A 21,684-nucleotide genomic window follows, 5' to 3' on the forward strand; every position below is an offset into this window, starting at 1 on the left:
CATGATTATGGTAGTAGCAGCCTCTCAGGATACCTTTAGTCACAGCTAGCATTACCTTGATGCTAAGTCAACCATGTCGTTTATTGAGGGTGCGATCTTTCTTTTTGTTTCTTCCTCCCTTTTCTGTTGTATAGGTATCATGGGCTGTTTTTTTCAGTTCCATTATTTCTATACGTGTAAATGGTATATACATAGGTATATGTATATCTGTGTTTATGCATATTTAGATATAGCTCTGCTATATAAGAATACAAGAGATGGCATCTATTTTTGTGAATCTTACTATGAGATGCAATTAGCTTTTTTCTTTGATGTATGTTTCATGTATTGCGGTATGGCATATTTTGTAGGTTTATGTATATGTGTGTATGTATATATGTGTGTGTGTAAATATATATATATATATATGTATGCGTGTATATTTATGTATTATGGGTATTGATCTATATATATTTGGTGCACAGGCTATATAGATTTGAGCATATTTGATGAATATTTATAACCGATTCATTGCTGCAAAATTCCCATCTTTCAATCTCTGTGGGTTCTATGCGTTGTGTAACCCTAGTATGGTGTTGCTTTGTCTAATGTTTTTTTTTCAAGGACAGGCTTTGATTTGCAACAGTCCTTGTACTTGGTATGGTCCTCCCGACATTGTGAGAAATGTTTATTCATCTTGGCTCTAATGTGGATGTGTTATGAAAGCCCTTTTTTCTGAATTTCTCAGGACAGGTTTCCCTCAAATACTTCGTTGGTAGCGAAGGGAACTGTAGTTTACATGGCCCATCTAGTCCATAGGCTGACTTCAACCTATGGAGGTCATGTACTACTGTTCTACTGTCGACTGTTGACTGTTGTCTTCTGTCGCAGTATTATCCCGCTTCCAAACCTATGCAGCCTCCCTGGAGACACTTCTCTTAACTCCTGTTCCATCCCATTCCTAACCTGTCTGGGTTGGTCATTCCTAGTGGTTCAACACTCAAATCTGTGCTTGCAGTAGCACATATTACTGTTTGATCTCAGTAGAGAACTAGAACACCACTTTAACTAACTAAGAACACATAGAGAAGTTAGGATGTAATAAGGAGTGGGACATGTAGTTGGAATAATGCTAAACAGTGCAATGTACAATTGTTTTTCACATTTATGTTACACAAATTAACAATTTGAGGCACATAGAACTGAAAGTAAATGGAATGCAATCTGCCTTCTCAATTTCCTTCTTTAATCGGCAAACTTTTTTGGTATTTCTTTCTGTACATCACATTGTTTCTGTTGTTACTTCCTTTAGTTGCTACAGAGGTTCTGGAACTGTTGGAAGAGACGGTTGGATGAATTGGAGGAAAATCAGCAACTGTTGCTCACTTCGAAGGCTCATGCTCACTACAGGTAGTACTGTGGTAACAGTGACCAGTATTCTGTGTTCAACGGTGCTTGAAAGAATTTGGCGGTGTGAGGGCTATGAGGCTATGGATACATTTGAGACTGGCTGTGTGAGGAAGAGTGTTGCAGTAACTCACAATGTAAAGGTTTGCAGTTTGAAAGCTGAAAAAGCAACTGTGCACAGCTTTTAACAGACTTTCAGTGTGGGGCCAGAGATGCAGGAAGCAAAGCTGTAGGAAGTCTGAATAGGCAGTGAGCAGAGCTGCATGAAGACTAAGGGCTGAAAAGGCAGGAAGTAGTGCTCTATGAAGATAATGAGAGGTGCAGAGGTAAGGAGGGTGCCCTGTGACTGGAAGCGTTGCAGAGAGAGAGCTTTTGGAAGACCGGCGGATGGATGGACAGAAATCTGTGGCAGTTGTACTAGATGATGAGTGGCAGTGTGAGAACCGAAGACGCGGGTGCAATGCTGCATGAAGACAGACTGTGTGAGGACTGGAGCGGTATGAAGATGTCCTGTATGAAGGTTGGCATAGAGTGGGTCTGTAGATTAAGCGGGTAGGGGTATGTGAAGACTCACAATGTGAGGGCTTAAGATACTGGACATTGCGGTATGGAAACTGGCGGGATGAAAGCTGGAGGGGGTAGTGCTGCCTACAGGTGCAAAGGATTGATGTGCACAAAGCAGTGCTGATTCAACGTTTTCAGAGAGAAGACTAAGGTAACGTATTCTGTGCTGTAGGAAGTTAGCCATTGGGACAGATATGTGGTGAACACTAGTGCGAAGGCAGACCGTAGGAGTAATATGCATTTGGGCTGTGATACATGGAGTGGCCAAAGATATACTGGTGGTCAGTATTGTATGGATAGTAGTGGAGTGAGGGTTTGAGATGGCGGGAGCAGTGCTTCATATTGATCAGCAGTGCGAGGGTTGCAGGTGCAGTTAGTGTTTGAAGGTCTGGCAGTGTGAGGGTTTGAAAGGCAGCTAGGAGGGTATGAAACCAGCAGTGTTGTGGATGGGCACAGTATGGGTACTGTGAGGCCTGGAGATAGTGAGTAGAGAAGCTTGAAGACTTGTGAGGCATTTTGGAGCATATAAAGATCACTGGTTTGGGGGATTGGGCATGCTGTTGGCAGTGTGAGGGCTGGTGATGGGGATGCTTGAGGAGGCTGTTATTGTGAGAGTTTGAGATGCAGTTAGCACTCCTAGTTGAAGATTTGGCAGTGTGAGGGCTGGACATACAGTTAATGGTTGTGAGGGCCCGGTATACAGTGAAGTACTGAATTTAAGACTTGATATAAGGGCTAGATCTGCAGAAAGCAGTGCTGTATGAACACCAGCAGGGTGAGTACATCGAAGCCAGTGAACTGGTGTGGGTAAACTGACAGTGAAAGGGTTGCAAATGCACTGGTCAGTTGTGCGTGAATACCTGCCATTTGAGGGCTGGCTATATAGTTGTACAATGATCTATGAAGACTAGCATTGTAGACATTGAGCAGCAGTGCTGTGTGGCATTGTGAGGGATGGAGATGTGGTGTATACTGTTGTGCGAAGGCAGTTCGAAGGAGTAATATGCATTTGGGCTGTGATACACGGAGTGGATGAAGATATAGTGTTCAGTACTGAACGGATATTAGTGGAATGAGGGTTGGAGATGGAGGAAGCATTGCTTCATACAGATCAGCAGTGCGAGGGTTAAAGGTGCAGTTAGTGTTTGAAGGACAGGCAGAGTGGGGGTTTCAAAGGCAGCTAGGAGGGTTTGAACCAGCAGTGTAGTGGTTTGGCACATTGTGGGTACTCTGAGGGCTGGAGATAATGAGTAGGGAAGTTTGAAGACTTGCAGTGTGTGACCTTGTGAGGCAGTTGGGAGCATATAAAGATAATTGGTTTGGTGATTGGGCATGCTGTTGGCAGTGTGAGGGCTGGTGATGCAGGGTTATTGTGAGAGTTCGAGATGCAGTTTTCACTGCTAGTTGAAGATTTGGCAGTGTGAGGGCTGGAGATTAGGCCTGGGCGGTAAATTCCGTTCCGCTTGCGGAATTTGGGTAATTTCGCATTCTGCGGAGAATGCGAAATTGCCCAAAATTCTGCGTTCCCCGACTTGTTTGCTTGTTCGCGTTCTCAAAATGCGTGTTCGAGAAATATTTCCCCCCGAGCACGCAAACCGTGATTGCGAACAGGAAAAAAGCATCGCAAACAAGCTATTCCGCTTGTTCGTGGAATTTCTGCGTGTTTTCGCAGAGATTTTTTTACCGTTTCGCAGAGATTTGCTTAACGCAATTACGCAAATTCTGCCCACCCCTACTGGATATACAGTTTATAGGTGTGAGGGCCTGATATACAGTGAAGTACTGAATTTCAGAGTTGATATGAGGGCTAGATATGCAGAAAGCAGTGCTGTATGAACACCAGCAGGGTGAGGACTTCGGAGCCAGTGAACTGGTGTGGGTAAACTGCCAGTGAAAGGGTTGCAAATGCACTGTGCAGCGGTGCGTGAATACCCGCCATTTGAGGGCTGAATGTATAGTTGTACAATGATCTATGAAGACTGGCATTGTAGACCTAGAGCAGCAGAGCTGTGTAAAGGGTGGCATTGTGAGGGATGGAGATGCAATGTGTAGTGATTTATGGATACTCTCATTTTGACCGCTAATGCTAAATGGTGCATTTCTTAATATATAAAGAGTTGGCAGTGCGAGTGGTGGTGATGTAGTGCCATATGAAGGACTGTGCTGTTTGAGCATTGGCAGAGCCAGGCTGGGAGAGCATGACCAGTACTGCAGTGGGACTGTTTTGTATGAATACTGACAGTGTTAGGGGTGAACATGCCATACGTTTGGTACAGTGAGCATGGGCGAAGAATTGATTGGAAATGTATGAGGGCAGTGATGTATGAAACCTGGTTTCATGTGGGTTCGGATGCAGCAAAACGCTCCTCATTAAGACTGGCAGTGTGATGGCTGGAGATGCAATTGGGCTGTGTTGTATCAATACTGTCATTTTAAAAGCTGGAAATGGAGTGGATAGCACTACATACATGCTAGCAATGAGGTAAATAGATGTCACAAGTGTTGTGTTATGTTATTTTATGCTATGTTATGAGTCTAGCCACACCTAGGGCTTAGTGGGATTACTTGAACGGCCCGGTCTTCAGCTTCTTCTGGAATTCAAGAAGTGAGGAGGAGGCACTTGTGTTGCGTCAGGTTGTTCCATGCTGAAGGAGTCATGTAGGAGAAGGCTTCACCACCGATCTGGTTTTCTGTATGCATTGGATTTGTGCAAGAAGGAGTCCAGGCGAGTGGAGGTGTGTGGAAGGTTTGTGTAAGCTGATGCGATCGTTGAGGTATACTGGGCCAGTGTTTTGTGGTGCCTTGAAAGTGTGCCTTGAATGCATGATACTTCGAGTGTAAGGTCTGGAGTTGCAGAAAGCAGTGCTGAAGACCGGCAGTCAGGTTGGAGATGACACCCATGGTGCTCTATGACTACTGACAAGGTGAAGGTTAGAGATGCTGTGAGCAGTAAAGTATGAATACTGGCAGTATGTGTGCAGTGCTATATGAGACTTGTAGTGATACGTCTGGAGACTGTGATTGAAACATTAAAAGAATTTTATTAGTTTTCTCTTTGCGCGTAGCCTTCCAAATAAACAGTGCATTTACCGCCATTACGCAGATGGCTCATCAAATATTATCATAACAATCAAGGTTACCATAACCATCCCTTTCCCCAACAATCCTAACACCCCCTCCTCGCTACCCCCACCCCCGCTAGTGTGCCCATTCAGCCAGATCGAAATAAGGTTATCAATTGGTCAGTCGACCATCCAGTCAAACAAAGGGAGAGAAAGGGAAAAAAAAGAAGAAACGAAAAGACAAGAAAAAGGTTTCATTGCCAAAATATGTATTCCCTCGTGTCCTCAGTCTAGTCCGCTAATCCCACCAAGCCCGTAATGTGCTAGGTAGTCCTCCCCCACTCAGCCATTCGGCACACCATCACACCCCGCAGTTTCTATTATTACGGTGTCTGCGCTCGCTCCCCTTGGTCAGACTCTACATCTTCCTCCTCTTCCTCAGTGTCCATGGCGGGGGTCTGGAGTGCTGCCACTAACGCACCCCACGCTCTTGCCGCCTACAATGCCTTATCATTAGCAGTACGCCTAGCCAGTTGCAAGCGGAGTGTCCCTTCGCTACCCGCCCAGTTTAAAAAGCTTGCTCTCCATCTCTGATAATTAGGTCCCGTCTTTGACTTCCAGTGCATGGTAAGCTCCCTCTTTGCCATAATTAGCCCTAAGTCATAGAACTTGCTAGTAATCTTAGTACTGGGGGTGTGTGGGAACCAGAGCAACAAACAAGTCCCCATCTCTGCCTCTAACGTTCGCCCTGTCGCCCGATTCAAACATGTCACCACCTCTACCCAGTAGGATCCCAGCCCCGCACAAGACCAGAACATATGATGGAAATCAGCTCCGTCGGTGTTACAACTCGGACATGGTGACTGGGAGCCCCCAAAATACTGTAGGATTTTGACCGGCGTCAAATAGGCCCTATGTAATGTAAAAAACGGTACTAATTGAAACCTGGCATTACGCATACCCTTCCAAGCCCGTCTCAGTAATTGAGGCCACGTCGTCTCCGGTATGGATTTCCCGATATCCACCTCCCATTTGTCTTTCAAAACATCAAGGGGTGGAAGCTGTTCGGCCACAGACGTTTATAGTGGCACGTGATGATTTTAAACATACCCGCCGCCATGGTGACATACTGGCAACCCGGTGAAGTCGGAGGTTCCAGTAGCCCCATCTTCCACTGTCGCTGGATCCCCACTACTAGAGCGGCGTGCAATAAATAGTCTCCCCGCGGTAGCTCAAAAACGCTCTGTAATTCCTGAAATGATAACAGAGCTCCGTCTCTATACAAGTCCCCCACCATATGGAGCCCAAGGTCTTCCCAAACCACCAGTGCGGACCAGTTCCACCCATGCGGAAGAGCTGTGCACATGCCCAGAGGTATTTCCGGAGCATATGGGTGGGAACATCCCGCTCGTTTCTGGCTCCTATTCCAACACAAGCGAAGAGTGCACTCTTCGAGAGTAAGCTGATCAAGACTGATCTTCTGTTGGAGAACTATAAATAATAATACATGTCGGGGAATTACTCTGCCGTGTGGTCCTTTGGGGCCTCTAAACTCCCGAGCCACCGCTTGTGTGAGCCACTGTAACTGCGCCGCCAGATAGTACCATTCAAAATCGGGGAACGCCAATCCCCCTTCCGCCCTAGGCCACATCAGGGTATTTAACGCAACTCGCGTCTACCCGAACTCCAGATAAAACCTGTGGTCAAGGCCCTAAGCCTCTGGAAGAATGACGTCGGAATCCATATAGGCAGTGTGTGAAAAAAGTAAAACAAACGTGGGAGCGCCACCATCTTCAACAGCGCCACCCTTCCGGCAACTGACAGGGGGAGGGTGCTCCAAAACTCCATACTGCCCTGGAGACCCTTTATCGCCCTGCCCACATTGCCCTCCAGGAGGTCAGGCTGTGTGTGATAGATGTGAGTGCCCAGGTAGGGCAGAAAATGGGGTTCCCATCTCAAACCCTCCGCAGCTGGGGGTGCTCGACCATCCGGGGTCAATGGGAATAGGCAGGTCTTATTCCAATTCACTTTTAATCCAGAGAGACTACCAAACCTCCGAAGCAGAGCTCTTGCCCCTCGCAGAGAGATACTTGTGAATAGGACAGAGTGGTAAAGGAAAATAGAAAAGAGGAGTTTCACAGGCAAAGAAACTGAGCAGCCTGGACACTTTTTATATCAGTGCAGGTAGTGTTCTCCAGAGTAGATCATACACAATAATAAACAATGGTTACATGTATGTCCACTCATATAACTGACTTATATAAGTGGACATACATGTGAAACTCCTCTTTTCTATTTTCCTTTACCACTCTGTCCTATTCACAAGTACGGTACAGGATTGTGCCCTACCTTCAATGATTGTTGCTTTGTATTCAATTTTTCATCGTGTTATCCTATTACTATAATTCCCTGGTCCGGCTGGACAGGAGAACTATATAGTTACTATTGTGTTCTATATTGCATTTGTTTATATTCCTTGAATTTGCTCAGGACCTTTGTTTCTTGAAATAACGTATACCCGTGGTCCTTAGCTACCTTTTGGGTCCCCCTTGTTTTTCTTAAAAACTTTCGTATCTATATGGCTTGCCTTTTCTGCCCAGCGCAGATGATCCTCTCCCTGTTCTATATCCTGCAGCAACGTCTTGCGAGCTCCCGATGTGGACGAGATACACCCCCTCTCACTACGGCTTTGAACGCATCCCATTCCTGGGCCCTACTCTATGCTGTTCCCGTGTTCTTCGTGAAATAATGTTCTATACCATCTCGGACCTCAGCACTAAAAACTGGGTCTTCCAATGTCAAAGGGTTCAAGCGCCATGTGGGGATCACTTGCCGCTATCAAACAGGGATTGTGATCCGAGATCGTCCTTGCCAAATATTCGCTGTGGTAAGTCAGCCCCTGAGCTTCCGGTGAGCGCAAGATACTGTCAAGACGTACATGCAAATCATGCGGTACTGAATAAAACGAATAATCTCTATCCGTAGGATGATGCGTCCGCCAAGCCCCAGGTGTTCTGCCATTCCCGCCTCACTTTCGCTAGTCGATGAACCGCAGATTGGGCCAGCGGAGGGTGTGATCGATCCAAATCCACATCAGTGATTGAATTGAAATCACCCCCCAAAAACACCGTGCCTGCCAGGAAAGACGCCAGCTTCCCCGACAGCCGTGAGAAAAAAGCTGGCTGCTCTGCGTTTGGGGCGTACACACTACACAGTGCCACATCTCTCCCATGTAATCGCCCCTGTACTGCTACAAACCGCCCCTCCGGAGCAATCACTGTAGTCAAAGGTTGGAAGGGAACTCCCGACCTCACCCAAACCAGAGTCCCCCGCGCATATGCAGAATAGGTAGTGTAAAACAGTTGGCCCCTCCATCTACGCTGTAGCGCCCGCCCCTCAGCCTGATCAATATGGGTCTCCTGTAGTAAGGCTACCTGAATCCCTCTGCGCACTAAATATGCATGTACCTTGTACCGTTTTGTCATGGAGTTCAGCCCCCGCACATTCCAGGTGATGCATTTCAACTCAAGTCGGGTCCCCATGTCGGAGTCTGCGACAAAACAACCTCTCCCTTCCCTGAGTAGGCACACTGACAGTTCCCCTGAGCCCAGAAAATCCCCAACAGTCCCTCATCCCTCCCCTCCCCAGAACAGGTGCTAAACCATAGTTACCCATCCAAACCCCGTCCCAATAGTGGGAACTCTCTGGTAGCTACCAGAGTCTCACAGCTAGCGTGAGGGCGAGGGGGTGACTCCACACCAAAGCAAGCCGGTCAGCGATACCACCGTCCCATGATCCGCGCCTAGCCTCCAATACAAGACCCCCCTGCGCCGCCCCACCTCAGAAGGGCCCCCTTTTAAACAATCGCATCGCCCACCCCACATAACATGGAAACATGGAAACAAACCTCCCACTACTTCTTCAAGGCCCATCTCTGCAATCCCTATTAACCCAGTCCAGAGCTAGGATTACGCCCCCTTACTGCATATAAACCGGAACATGTAAGAATCATTCGTCCAGGAGGCCATCCGCAGTTCCCGGGGTGACATGAGGCAAGGTCTGGCTGTCCCAGTCAGAGCCCCCCCGACACCAGTTCCTCCGACCCCTGTTGAGATCCTGATTCCACCAAAGGAACTGTGGCCATTGCTCCCGAGCAATCGTGTGCGATCGTGTTTGAAGGCTTCCAGTAAGGTTCAGATATGTAGTGAGTTACTCTTTAAAAGACTGGTGGTATCCAACTTGGACTTTTAGACATCGCTGTTGTCTGAAGACTCAAAGTGCGATTCATGTGATGCAGTGAAAATTGTGATGGCTGCAGATGACTTTGGGTGGTATAGTATGAATACTTATAAAGTGAAGACTGGAGATGGAGTCAGCAGTACTATATGAACATTGGCAGTGTGGTGGCTGGAGAGGCAGTGAGTGGCTCTATACACAGACTTGAGTGGGGTAGCTGTTCAGAGAGTGCAACAGCTGCTGAATTTGAATCAATCCAAAGAGTGATAATGAAGAACAGGCCCTGTTTGGAGAAGAGTGCAAGTGCGACATTGCACCAAAGCATGCCTTTTTAATTTCAGGAATGTGTTGTTGTGTCACTCTGTCCGGACCTGGCTGCAGTATGTCCACTGGAGGCGGCACAGAAAGGTAAGGAGAGCCAGTAATGGAAATGGAGTAAGCAGCTCTATTAGGCGGATGCCTCATTTTACATGAATGTACACTTTGTCACACAACAATGAAGTTAGCTCCCTGGTTAGAACTGTGCTGTAGACTCTCTATCATGTTTTTTTATTTTTTTTATCCTCATTTGCGTGCATAGCTCCAATCTATCAAAACCAAAAGACCGCCACAGAGGGAGAGAAAGAGGATAAATGGTCGCGTTTTGTGCTGTCTCAGCTGTTGCTGGTGGGAGAATTCTTTAGGGTGGAAGACCAGATCCCATCAGCACAGTGAACACGGGCCAAATCCTAACTCACTTAGGGCAGTGCCTTAGTAGATAGAACCCGAGTTATCGAGGCCCCCATACCACCAAGGGTCTCGGCCGTGGTAGCAAGGATGAGTAATGCGCGCATTAATCATTGGACCTGGGGAAAGAAAAAGAAAGAAAAAAACCCAGGTTTGTCATTACTATCCGAGCATACCCCAGAAAGCTCTACTATTGGGATTTCCCACTCTGGCTAAGTCGAGTTTGGAAATTCGAAGAAGTGATGTTTGCCATTCATACACTGTCGGTGGTTGAGCATCTTTCCAGTGTCTACAGATCTCCCTGCGTGCCGCTAGAATGGCATAGAATAATAAGTTGGTTGCTGCATTACGAGCTTTGCTTTTAAGGCCAAAAATGACAAGGGCAAGGTCTATAGAGATATGTTCACCCAAAGCTTGTGATAAATTATTGCTAATGGCTTGCCAGTAACCGGTTAAGTTTGGACAATCATAGAACATATGGATGTCAGATGCTGCGATTAAGCCACATCTGGGACATGAAACTGGGCCCGTTAATGAGAACTTAGTCAACCTTTGCGGGGAGTAGTATGCCCTGTGTATTGTGAAAAGGTGGTTCCTTCGAAGCCACGCAGGTTTGACAAGGTCCCAGAGTGTTAGGCAAGAAGCCATCCAGATCTCCTCCACATCCAAGCCTGGCATTAGTTCAGCCCATAATGATGTTGGTAAATGAAAGTTAGCATCTATTTCATCAATAATTTTGTTATACCAACAAGAGATTTCTTTATTTGCCACTGGGCTGTCTAGAAGACATGTTACCAGGTCGCTGTAACCACCTATAGGGAACTTACTAATCCGTGCTGGCAGCTCTTGATATGACAGTGACCAGCTGGAGATCTGAATAAATTTAAATCTCGAGAAACTAGGGCCTACTTTATTAATTAAATAGTTCCAAGGAAGCAGTGAGCCGTCCATAAACAAATCTTCCCACCTGTAAATTCCGGCTTCTATTAACGGATTAGTAAGTGCATCCATAGTCCATGAAGGAGGAGCTGGCAAGTTCCATATGGGAGCCTTGCCAGAGTAGTAGCCAATATTGGTCGATTGCCTCACTTTATACCAAGTATGTGCGATGCCTTGTAAAACTTTCAATTTTATTTTCTTAAAAAATTTGGGGTCTCCAAATTTAAACATGAAACCATTGTGGTCAACACTTTCACATTCCAAAAGTGCAGAGAAGAGAAGGCCCATCCCTGTTGATGTAGGAGCTTTAAGCAACATGCGAGTGTGCGAGAGCTGAAAAGCCCATGCATAGATTTGAAGGTCTGGACCGGCCAACCCTCCCATCTCCCTTCAACGTCTGATTTTCTTCCACGAAATTCTAGGACTCTTACTATTCCAAATAAAGCTAGTAATCGCGCTCTGTAGCTTTGAAATTATTTTTGGATCGAAAAAAAGTGGGATTGAGTTAAACAAAAAAGAAACCTTCGGTAAAATACTCATCTTCACCAGATTAACCCTACCCAGAACTGTAAGCGGGAGGTGTAACCAGTCTCTCATCAGTTTCCTGCATTCTGCAGCTGTTTTATTGAAGTTTAAAGAGGCAATCAAGTTAATATCCTTAATTATGTTTATCCCCAGGTAGCGAATTTGGGTTTTAGATGTCCCGTTGTTGTTAGTTCTATTAATGTTCCAGGTCATTGACTCCGTTTTTACGGCATTAATCTCGTAGCCTGAAACTTTGCCAAATTTGAGGGCTAGGTCTATTATCTCTGGGTAGGCTTCGTCTTCATTAGTAGTAAAAATCATAATGTCATCAGCATAAAGTGCCACCTTTTTAACCCAGCCACCAAAAGTAAAAGGATTTATGAGTATATTATCTCTTAAAGTTTGGGCAAATGGCTCGATATATATATATATCAAAAAGGAGGGGAGACAGGGGACAACCCTGTCTGGTTCCTCTCGTAACATTGAATGGCTCAGTCAAACCACCATTTATCAGAAGTGAAGCAGATGGGCAATGATATAATAGATCTATAGTTCTGCGGAATCTTTCCCCCACGTTGAACTTCCTCAAGGCCTCCGACAGGTACAACCAGTTCACCCTGTCGAAGGCCTTGGTAGCATCCAACGTAAGGACGTAGACTCTCTATCATTGTCCGTCTGTGGGTGTCTTTGTCATCTGGTGGTGGACTGTAATCCACTTTTATGATTGCTCCTTAGAGATTTGCATGCCCAGTGTCGCGCAGGCATATGTTAAGGCATTGTTGTTCTGCTTGCTGCTGATCCAGAATCACGGGTCAAAAGTAGATAACCGTGTCGAAAGATCTGAGTTGGTCTTCACAACCCAGGGCCCTGGGGTTCTAACCACGTGAAAACAATGTTGTTCTTGACAATCAACTAGGATTTCAGGCACAGCTATGTTTCTACTTGGTCAGAAAACATGGGCCTGTATTCTCATAGGACGCACTGACCCCGTTTGTGCCAAGGCTCACCTTAAACATGTGTGCCAATTGTAAACAGGGAAAGTGTGGCCTATTATGGTGAATGCACTACCCTCAGCGCAACCGAAAACTAGTGCTGCCCGGGGGGCAGCTCATTCAAGTGAAATATGGAGCAACTGCTTCAAAGCTGCTTCGTGTTTCACAGTGCAGATGGCACCTGCCTTCACATTCAAAAGGGAGAGAGAGCCCCTTGCAGATGGATGCAGTGAGTGACTGCAGTGAGTGTCTGGGTGGGGTCCGTGGGACCACCTTACTCCTCTCCAGAGGCAGCCTTTACAAGACTCCCTGAAACTGTGCCACTTTTTGTTGTTGCATGTTTGACTCTGCGTCAGTCCATAATAGGGTGCGGGCGCAAAGGTAAATAAAGTCCCTCATTTGCATTCAAATGAGGAAACGCACTATAATGATAGTGATAGAGCGCGCGGGTCACCCGACCAATAATTTCGCCACCTCCGGCCCATATATTTCAAATGACCATATACATTGATCGGATGACCTCACGGTCTGCTATCAATAATTTGGGACTTCCTTTCGTTATCCTTCAGAGTACCCGACTTACCATCCACCGATGCGGGTACCTATGACCACAATGGATCAGGGAGCTAGCTGTAAAAGGTAAGGCAGCAAAATACAAACCCAACAAATAACATTCAGTACTCTTTGTAAAATGACCACGGACAACTGGAAGTTTTAAGGTCTTTATCTATTTTAGTAAAATTCAGAAATCATCAAATTCACAGTAATTAAGCAATCGATAATTAGAATAACAGAAAGTACATAGCTGAATAGCAAATAAGTCAGTGCAACCATGTATAAGCTAATGGAACCAGGACACCTTCAAAATGAAGGATCAGGAATTAGAACGTTTAAGATGAATCACTAAAGATGGGATAGGCTTTGATTAGGACTAGTATTCTAGCATTATCTCAAAAATATGAGACAGGAGTTCGGGACATTTATATAACTATAGGAGAGTCTATGAAGAGAGACACGCTATGCTTTAAGGCAAAAGTTCTTTAGACAGTTTAAGTAAGGATGTTCTAGACCATATCAGGAAATGACAAACTGCAATGCAAAATATAATTTCTAACAGGTAGGGTAACATAGGAACACGTTATGAAATAAATGCAAATAACTTTATGATTCAATGGTTGCGGAAAAGCATGGAAAATTAACATATGCAAAGGTATGTCTTTATTAAAGCAAAAAGACAGAAATTCAGAAAGGTGCAAGATTCAGAGTTTTCAGAGTGATATTTACCTAGACTGGTGTGGAAACCAAACCCTGGCCACGGGTCAGTTAAGGACAGGAAACCCTCAAGGAAGGATACCCCTCAAATGGACAGCAGGTGCAGAATGGACACCCAAGACAGGACAGGAAACCCTCAGATTAGGATCAGGACAGGACCACCAGGATACGACCAGCACCCGCAGTTCAGTTCGGAAGCAAAGCCTGCGCTCCACCCTCTCTGCAGCTATCGATCAGGACCCCGATTGGGTCAGCGAATTCCCCAGCAAAGTGCTTCGCCAGCACATAAGGTTCAGTAAAACCTTCAGAGTCTATGGTCAAATTTCAGACAGAGAGCTCCGCAGCTCCTCTGTATCAAGTCACCTATTGAGTGCGTTGGGTCAGTGACAGATCAGCTAAACCAGACAAGTCGGACAATTTCCCTAGGTGAACCCAGGGTAGATATACTGTTTTGGGACGGTGTACCACCCCCCAATGTTGCAAAGTGTCAGAATCCCTCAATTTGGATTGGTCCTAAGGTAGGGTTTGGGTAACACACCAATCAGAACAGACTATTTGGAGGCCTACTTTGCATCTCTGGGTACCGCCTAGCGAGATTGGGGTTCCCATGAGAAAGTCGCACAGAATACAATGAAAAGAATACATTTCGATACAATAGAACATAATCATGATGCTTCTGCTGGGTGAAGGTGCACTTTCCCAGGGTGGCTCTGGCATCAACCTTCCTTGGCCTGAGTTCAATGCCATGGCAGCTTCTAGTGATTCTGCGCAGAAATACCCTCCAAGATGGACTCCCCTGCCCAGCACCCCTCCGAGTCGAGGATACATGAAAAGTAAGCGAAAACAAATTAAAACATAGAAATGACGGTATGAAAAACACATCATGGGTTGTGTACTTTAAACTTATCATTATAAAAATATACTGTGCAGTTTAAATGTTAGCAACATATACACATTCACAAAAGCATCACCACGTTATTCACGAGAGCTGTGTATTACGCATGCGCACCCTTTCCCACCAAACTTATAACTACGTCCGGTCACGTGAGTGTGACTGACGCATGCGCAGAAGCAATTTTCCAAGCGGCGGCCATGTTTAGGAACACGGATTAGTTGTATTAGAAATACACATACGCAAGCTTCCTCTACTTCGTTCGAATATAAAATAAAAGATTAGTAAGACGTACAAATTTTATTAATTGATTACACACAGGCGAGGTTCATGACTCGAGCAAGTCGCAATGCGAAGCTTGCTCTATCAATAGCACTGATGCTACAGGTGCGCCAGCACTATCTGTATTACTGAAAGGGCTCCACAAGCGGTACACCAAAGTGCCCTGGGGGGCAAAGTGGGCAGAGCTGCCCATTGCTCCCCCGAGGCACACTCTATAATACGGCCCCTGGGCACTATGTTACAAAGGGCAACTCTTTGAGATATTTTCCTCAGTTGAAGTAGCCAGGAGCAGGAGAAATGGGGGGAGGGGCAGGAGACTGAGGGGCATTAAAAAGAAAACTCATTCAAGTGAAACTGGTGCTAGGGATGGGGTTAGGGTAAGAAGAATGAGTCCTCGGGAATAGACAGACATAGTCTGAATGCTCATGTATAGGGAGCTGATAGTGACTAGGAGGGAAATCTTCAACGAAAGCAGCGTCAAGTGACAGAAGGCAATAGGCTTAAAGGACTGAAGCTTAAAGAGTTTAAGGCCTCTGAACCTTGACAGAAAGAACAAATGTGTAATTTAACAACTTTATTGACCGTAATAGAGGATACCGCTGGTATATTCTGTGGCCTTAGTGGTGCCAAGTAGGTCGATCTGGTGTTAACCTGGGCCTAGATGCGTGATTCTTCAAGATGACCATAAATGGATATGACCCTATCCATCGAGCAAGTAAGCAGACTATGGGTATTTATCAGGGCATAATAACCAAATCTTAACTTCTTGCTAGTTTACTGTGCTTTCATTAAAGATGTCCTGAAAGCCACTACAAAATAAAAGTTTGGCCACTGGCATGTTACCCCACCCTGTTGCCACTAGCTAGGTTTGTGCTGTATACATACACATTTACATACACTCATACAGAAAAGAGTTCTAAAGAGGGATCAAGAAGGTCAAATTCTAACTCATCAGGAACTAGAAGGTCAAAGTCTAACTCCTCACGAACCAGGTGCTCCAATTCAGTGATGGCTGGGAGAGGTACATGACTCCCCCTCCTTTGTAACAATGAATCTGTGACCTTTGAAGAAGGTGTAGGAGGCAAGGCTGAGCTGGCATCTTCAAATTGATGGTGCATCTGTGGCTGTCCCCGGTTTTTCTGAAGGACAGTCAGAATTTGAGGTATTGCAGGTATGCTTTTTCATTTAGGAAATAAACCTCTCCCACTGGAATATTTGAGGGTTGCAAAGTGACTTTGGTAGAGCACCACCAGTCCCTGAAGAGATTGAGAATCATTTTTCAAATGGTTGTCCATTCATGTAGGGAATAGGCTCACCTGTAGTTTGTTCCTGTTCTCTCTGTCCAGTGACCTCTAACTCAGAGGTCAGCTGGTTGCATTCCCTGCTTTTTGAGCTCACTATGGGGGTTGGGAAGATCCACCTTATGTGGCTCATGAATGCACATTCATTTATTACTCCTTTCCTATTAGTTTGGGGAAACATCTTTCAATCACTGCCTGCTTCTTGGCATGTCTGTATGGAGGTGCTGGCTGTGTCCTTAAATGTTGTAGTTGGGTTGGATTTCATGAGTGATCCAAGACTAATTCCCGACTCTCCTTTGTTCAGATTCAATATCACAAGGCAGATAATCATTTTGAGGAGACTTGGAAGCCTCGATGCTTCCAGGCCTTGAAGAGATTCCGGTTTCAACACCAGCAATGGAGAGAGATGCAAGTGCGAGCACATAATTTTCATAGGTAAGACTGTATTTTGCTACGGTTGACAGCTTGTTTTCAGTTAAATATAGTGGTTAGTTAGAACAAATTTGCCTTTGGGAGTCTTCCTATCCTAGAAGCCAGACTAGTAAGAGGGGTCTAGGTGAGGACTGGAGAAACAGAAGAGACCAGGATCTGGGTAGTGGGGGTGGTGTTGATGGGTCTCTGGCTTAGAACAATCCCAGCTGGTGAGGTGAAGAACAGCAATGTCACTGGAGAAGCCAGCATTGACACTTTATGAGTTTCCAGAAAAAGGATGTTTTATGTTTTTGTATTTACAGTGTGAAGGCATATGTTTCTGCTTTAGTAGCTCTCTTGCTCTAGTATGTGTCCTTCAACATGGTCTTGTTCCTGCAGATGGTTGATACAAACGCGGACCTTCAGTTTCTGGTGGCAGGAGATGGTACAGCAGCGAGAAAACCATCTGGCACAAAGAATGGTAAATCTTTTTAATTTCCTGCAAGAATTATTGCACGGAGTACAATGTAAACTCATCTCCACTATTCAGCAAAATACTTTTTCCACACATATATATATTTATCAATGTGTGCACTAAATTCTGTTGTTCCTGGAGAGCTCAGCCATCGGTTTAGTGATTTGTGAGCTTTGAAGAGTTCCCTTCGGGTTAAGTCCACCTACGCATTCTAGGAACGGTTCATTAAATGACTTTGTCTTTTCAGTGGAACCTTTGGCATCATGTACAAATAAGTTCAAATACCTCTGCCGTACTTTTATGCATATGCATTCCTGTTCCCAACTTATATAGAGTAACCCTTATCCATATGAAGCAGATCATGTAGGACCATCCTGTCATGTTTTGAAGAAGCAGTGCTGGCACGAATGGCCCTGTTTATTCGGTATTGTCTTGTGTGCTTGGAGAGTTGTTGCTGCTCATCAGACATGTGTTGCCTGCATGGAGAGGCAACATGAAGGGAGCAGTTGCGGTGGTGCTATCCTGTCTGCATGGAGATTTGTTTTTGTATGAAGTCACCAGTTAATGCTTTATAATCATCTCTGCATGGAGCGACATTGCTAACGTGATTGAAGCACTTCATACAGTGCCGTCCTGCCGTGATGAAGAATAATTTCCAGTATAAATGGGGCAGTTCATCCTGTCTGCATCAGCAGGTAGTGTAGTCATGAATTGTGCAGTTAATGCAGTGCCATTTAAGCTTTTTTGAAATAGTGGCTGGATGTCTGAAGCAGTTTATATAGTACCATTTTGTCTCTGTGAAAGCAGAGCCAGAATATGTGCACAGGTCATGCCGTGCCATCTTATCTTGATCCATGCAGCATTCTACTTTGTCACTATCCCATCATTATTACATAAATTCCCTAAACACTTTATACTTTACTTGCAGAATCTCCAGGGTAGTCTTTCCCTCTCCACATCGTCCATCACCACTCAATCCTATGAGAGTGTATCTGGATCTTTTAGGTTTGCGTAAGCCCTGTTTAGTTCCCAAAAGGCTCTCTGCATTGCTTTGGGTGTACCTAGTTACTATATTCTTCAATCATCTTATTGCAGTACTCCATATCCTTTAGCCATACTTCATCAGTAGGGTCACTAGGGCTCACCCAACACATCACAACTTGCCTCTTGACCAATAACATTGCCATAGATGTGAACATGCACAACCCACCAAGTATATCTGCAGTAAATGCCAGCAAGGTCTCCTCTGGTGTGAGACTTGCATCTATTTCTAACATCTCTGCCAATATTGAAAAAGCGTATCCCCAATATAAAAACACAACAGAGTTGTTCCAAGCTATATGTAAAAAGACAGCATTTACTGCCTTGCATTTTTTTTTAGAGTTCACTATACTTTCAGGTGTAAATTGGGCAATACGCTCTGGGGTGTACCACGGTTGTTAAAAAAGAAATAAAAAAAGAAAGAATTGAAAATGCACATGCGTATGTCTGTAGTTGATAGTATACCTTTAAACTAAGCATAGCAATACCTCCAGGATTTCCCCAAGATTTCCCCCATCCCACAATTCAGCATCCCTCTCCAATCTTGCATTGTATACAGGGAAAGTTGTGGAACACAACACCCTTTTCTACAAATGACATTGTTTTAGCCATGTCTTCCCTTTGAATTGTGTTGGCCAAAATGTTCAGCTCTACTGGGGGTTTAGTTAGTCCAGTAGTATCCCTCTAGCCTCATGTCTTATTTGATGATATATCAATATCACCATTGCATTATTATTTCAGTTGTCCTTTAATACTTTGTTTGAAGGTGTCCCCCGGTAATATGTCGCCTACTACCCCCATACTTATTTTCTTTAATATTTTGACCATAGATTATTCAAGCATCGAGGAAAGGAATGGGTTGTTCTTTACTGATAGATGTGTAGAATAGGGCCTATCCACCCATAAATGCAAAGCTCCCTACTTGATGTTCATTACGCAGAGGTACTACCTATAATAATAATGTTTATTGTGCAGTGAGCTAAAACCATTATTTGGCACTGTTCATACAGAAGGTAAAGTGTTTGGTACAGCATGTAGTTTAAATTAAATTTACAGTGAAGAAAATTGATTTACCAAATCAAACTTGCGTGAACGTAGAATCTCAAATACATTATTTGTTGGCCTTACGATGCAGTCTCTCACAGCAATTGAAGCAATTGAAGCAGTACAGCTACCATACTGTAAGAAGATGTTTTAAATACATTCTGATGGGAAATGCATTCACTCAAAGGCAGAGCTGGTGTCTTAAATCCTCTACAATCACACCATCAAGCAGGCTCGTCATCAAGGGCTTTGACACAGGGACAGTGGATGTCAAGAGGACAAATAAATTTCAGCTAATTGACATTGCATATCTGATAGAGACTACTAGCCGCAGATTCCTTCACATAGAATTATCGCCAGACGTGAGACTGGATCTGGAAAACTTTTTGCCACAGCATCCCAGCACGCCGGAGGGACGGCATCACGCAGCTCCGCCCAGGCGTCACCCGCGTACGTGACGTCAGCGAGGTCACATAAGTCCCGCCCCGGCGCGCCTACGTCAGTTTTTTCCTTTTCCGCGTGCAGCGCGGATCCGGATTGTGCTCTGGGCCTGTTTAGGCCTTTCCCCTTTCGCTATTGCGTGTGTGTGGGAACAGTGTGCGGATGCTTTTGGGTTTTAAGACGTGCTCGTCTTGTGGACGCCTAATGTCGGCGACGGACCCTCACCCCATCTGTATTCGGAAGTTTCTTGAATGCGCTGCCTCCCTCGTCGACAGCGTCCTTCTCCCAGATCGCAAAAGCGTCGCTCACCTGTCGGTAAGTGTCGCAGTTTGTCCCCGAGGGTCGGCTTCCAGCCTATCGGGGGTGTGGGTTCTCCGCGGGTGGTGCAGCCCACGTTTCGTCCCCTTATCTGCCGTTTCCCGGTGTGGGGGCGACCAGAGCCCAGATGGAGACATATGCGGCGGCTTTGCAAGCCTGGCTGGCTTCTCCCCCTCCTCCTTCCCCTCCTGGGACGTCGGCGGATCTCCTGCAGTGTGCGGGGCCCTCTGTGGCGTCTCCGGCGTCGACTGGCTCGGATCCAGGTTTGGAGGATGTGGTGCCGTTGAGGTGCGACCCTTTGGGGTTCCCTCTTTCAGACCACGGCGCCTCTGCTTCGCCGCAAACTCCTGCGGGAGTCCCTGTGGTGTCGTGGGAGGTGGCCGGGGCTCGGGACGCACCCCAGAGCCCCTCTCGGTCCTCTGGACAGGCAGCGGCCTTGTCCGAGGTGACGCCGCTATGGCGCCGGCGACTGCCGTCCCTGGCGGCGCCACAGGGGTCGGCGGAGGGCCCCTCTCGCCCCGTCAGAGGTCGAGGCTGGCGGGGTACTCCTCGTCCCTCCCCGGGTTCCTCTCGTCCCTCCACGCAGGCGGCTGCCTCGGGGGTCGGGTCGGCGCCATTCCTTCACCGCCCCGGCTCCGGCCCAGCCCTGGTCTCCGGGACTGTGCGACGTGTCAGAGGCCGCCCAACGTCTCCACCGGCGCCGGACGGCGATGACGTCCTGCCCTCAGATTGCAAACTCTACGGAGCCCGGCCGACGTCGGGTGGTTGACTCGTCTTTGGACGTCTCTTCTTCTCCAGAGGTTCGGCGTTTGCTGGTGTCATCCTCGCCAGATACGGGCCGCAGGATCGTGGCTTTTTCTCCGACGTCGTCTAAGGGTGGCTCCTCGCCGTCTCCGCGGCTGTGATCTTCACCAGAGGAGCCGCAGGTTCCCCACTCCTTGGTCCCTCTTCCTTCTTTCCGGACCTGGCCCTTCCCTCCTCCGGTGGGCTTGGGGGATGGCCGCCTTAGCCTGCAGCCGTCACCTAACGAGGAGCTGCTTTACCCTCCACGGGGTCCTGCGGGTGCAGCTTTCGCTCGCGCTGTTTCCACGGCTGTGGGAATTTTGCGCATGGGTGGCCCTGCTACCTGTTTCCCCGCAGATCATCTTCTCGAGGTTCTCCATCGGGGCTCTGGGGTCAGGGAGCTGTTACTCCCCTTCAAGGGTTCTCTCCATTCTTCTCTTTTGGGGACTTGGGGCCATCCTTCCACGGGGGATTTGGTGCCCTAACATCTTCTGCACCGCCATCAACCGGCGCCGCGTGATCCGGTGTGTCTTTCCCTTCACCCCTCTACTAGAGGCCCCCTTTTGCAGACTGCCTTTCCCTCTCTGCCGCCGCTGCTGTCTCCCCCGTCATGGGAGGCCCGCTGGCTGGACTTTTGGGGGCGCAATATGTTCGCTTCGACCAGTGTGGCTCTGCGGGCCCTTAACACGCTGTGTGTTTTGGATAGGGCCACTTCTTGTTTGTGGGACTCAGCGGAGTCCCTTATGTCTACCGTTTCCCCGGAGGGTGTCTGTGTTGATTTGAGGCACCATGTGTTGGATGGCCAGGAGCTGGCGGCGTTTATTCTTCGCTCTGCTCTGGACATCTCGGAGGTGCTGGGCCGGGTAATGGCTTCTTCGGTTGCCCTTCGTCGCCATGCCTGTCTTCGGGACAGTGTGTTCCTGGAGAACGTTCGAGAACGACTGGTAGACCTTCCCTTTGATGGAGATCTTTCGTTCCACGCCCCTGCGGACTC

General features: G+C 46.7%; 1 protein-coding gene across 1 annotated transcript in view; it reads left to right on the plus strand.

The window, feature by feature from the left end:
• Positions 1-21,684, plus strand: part of SFI1 (SFI1 centrin binding protein) — a 553,452-nt gene that overhangs the window by 189,951 nt on the left and 341,817 nt on the right. Inside the window, exons 12-15 of the mRNA XM_078667725.1 lie at positions 1,292-1,389; positions 9,590-9,656; positions 16,482-16,612; positions 16,988-17,069. Coding sequence (XP_078523851.1) covers positions 1,292-1,389; positions 9,590-9,656; positions 16,482-16,612; positions 16,988-17,069 — 378 coding nt within the window. The remainder of the gene's footprint in view (positions 1-1,291; positions 1,390-9,589; positions 9,657-16,481; positions 16,613-16,987; positions 17,070-21,684) is intronic.

Source organism: Lissotriton helveticus, chromosome 11 (genome assembly GCF_964261635.1).
Source record: "Lissotriton helveticus chromosome 11, aLisHel1.1, whole genome shotgun sequence".
NCBI classification, from domain to species: domain Eukaryota; kingdom Metazoa; phylum Chordata; class Amphibia; order Caudata; family Salamandridae; genus Lissotriton; species Lissotriton helveticus.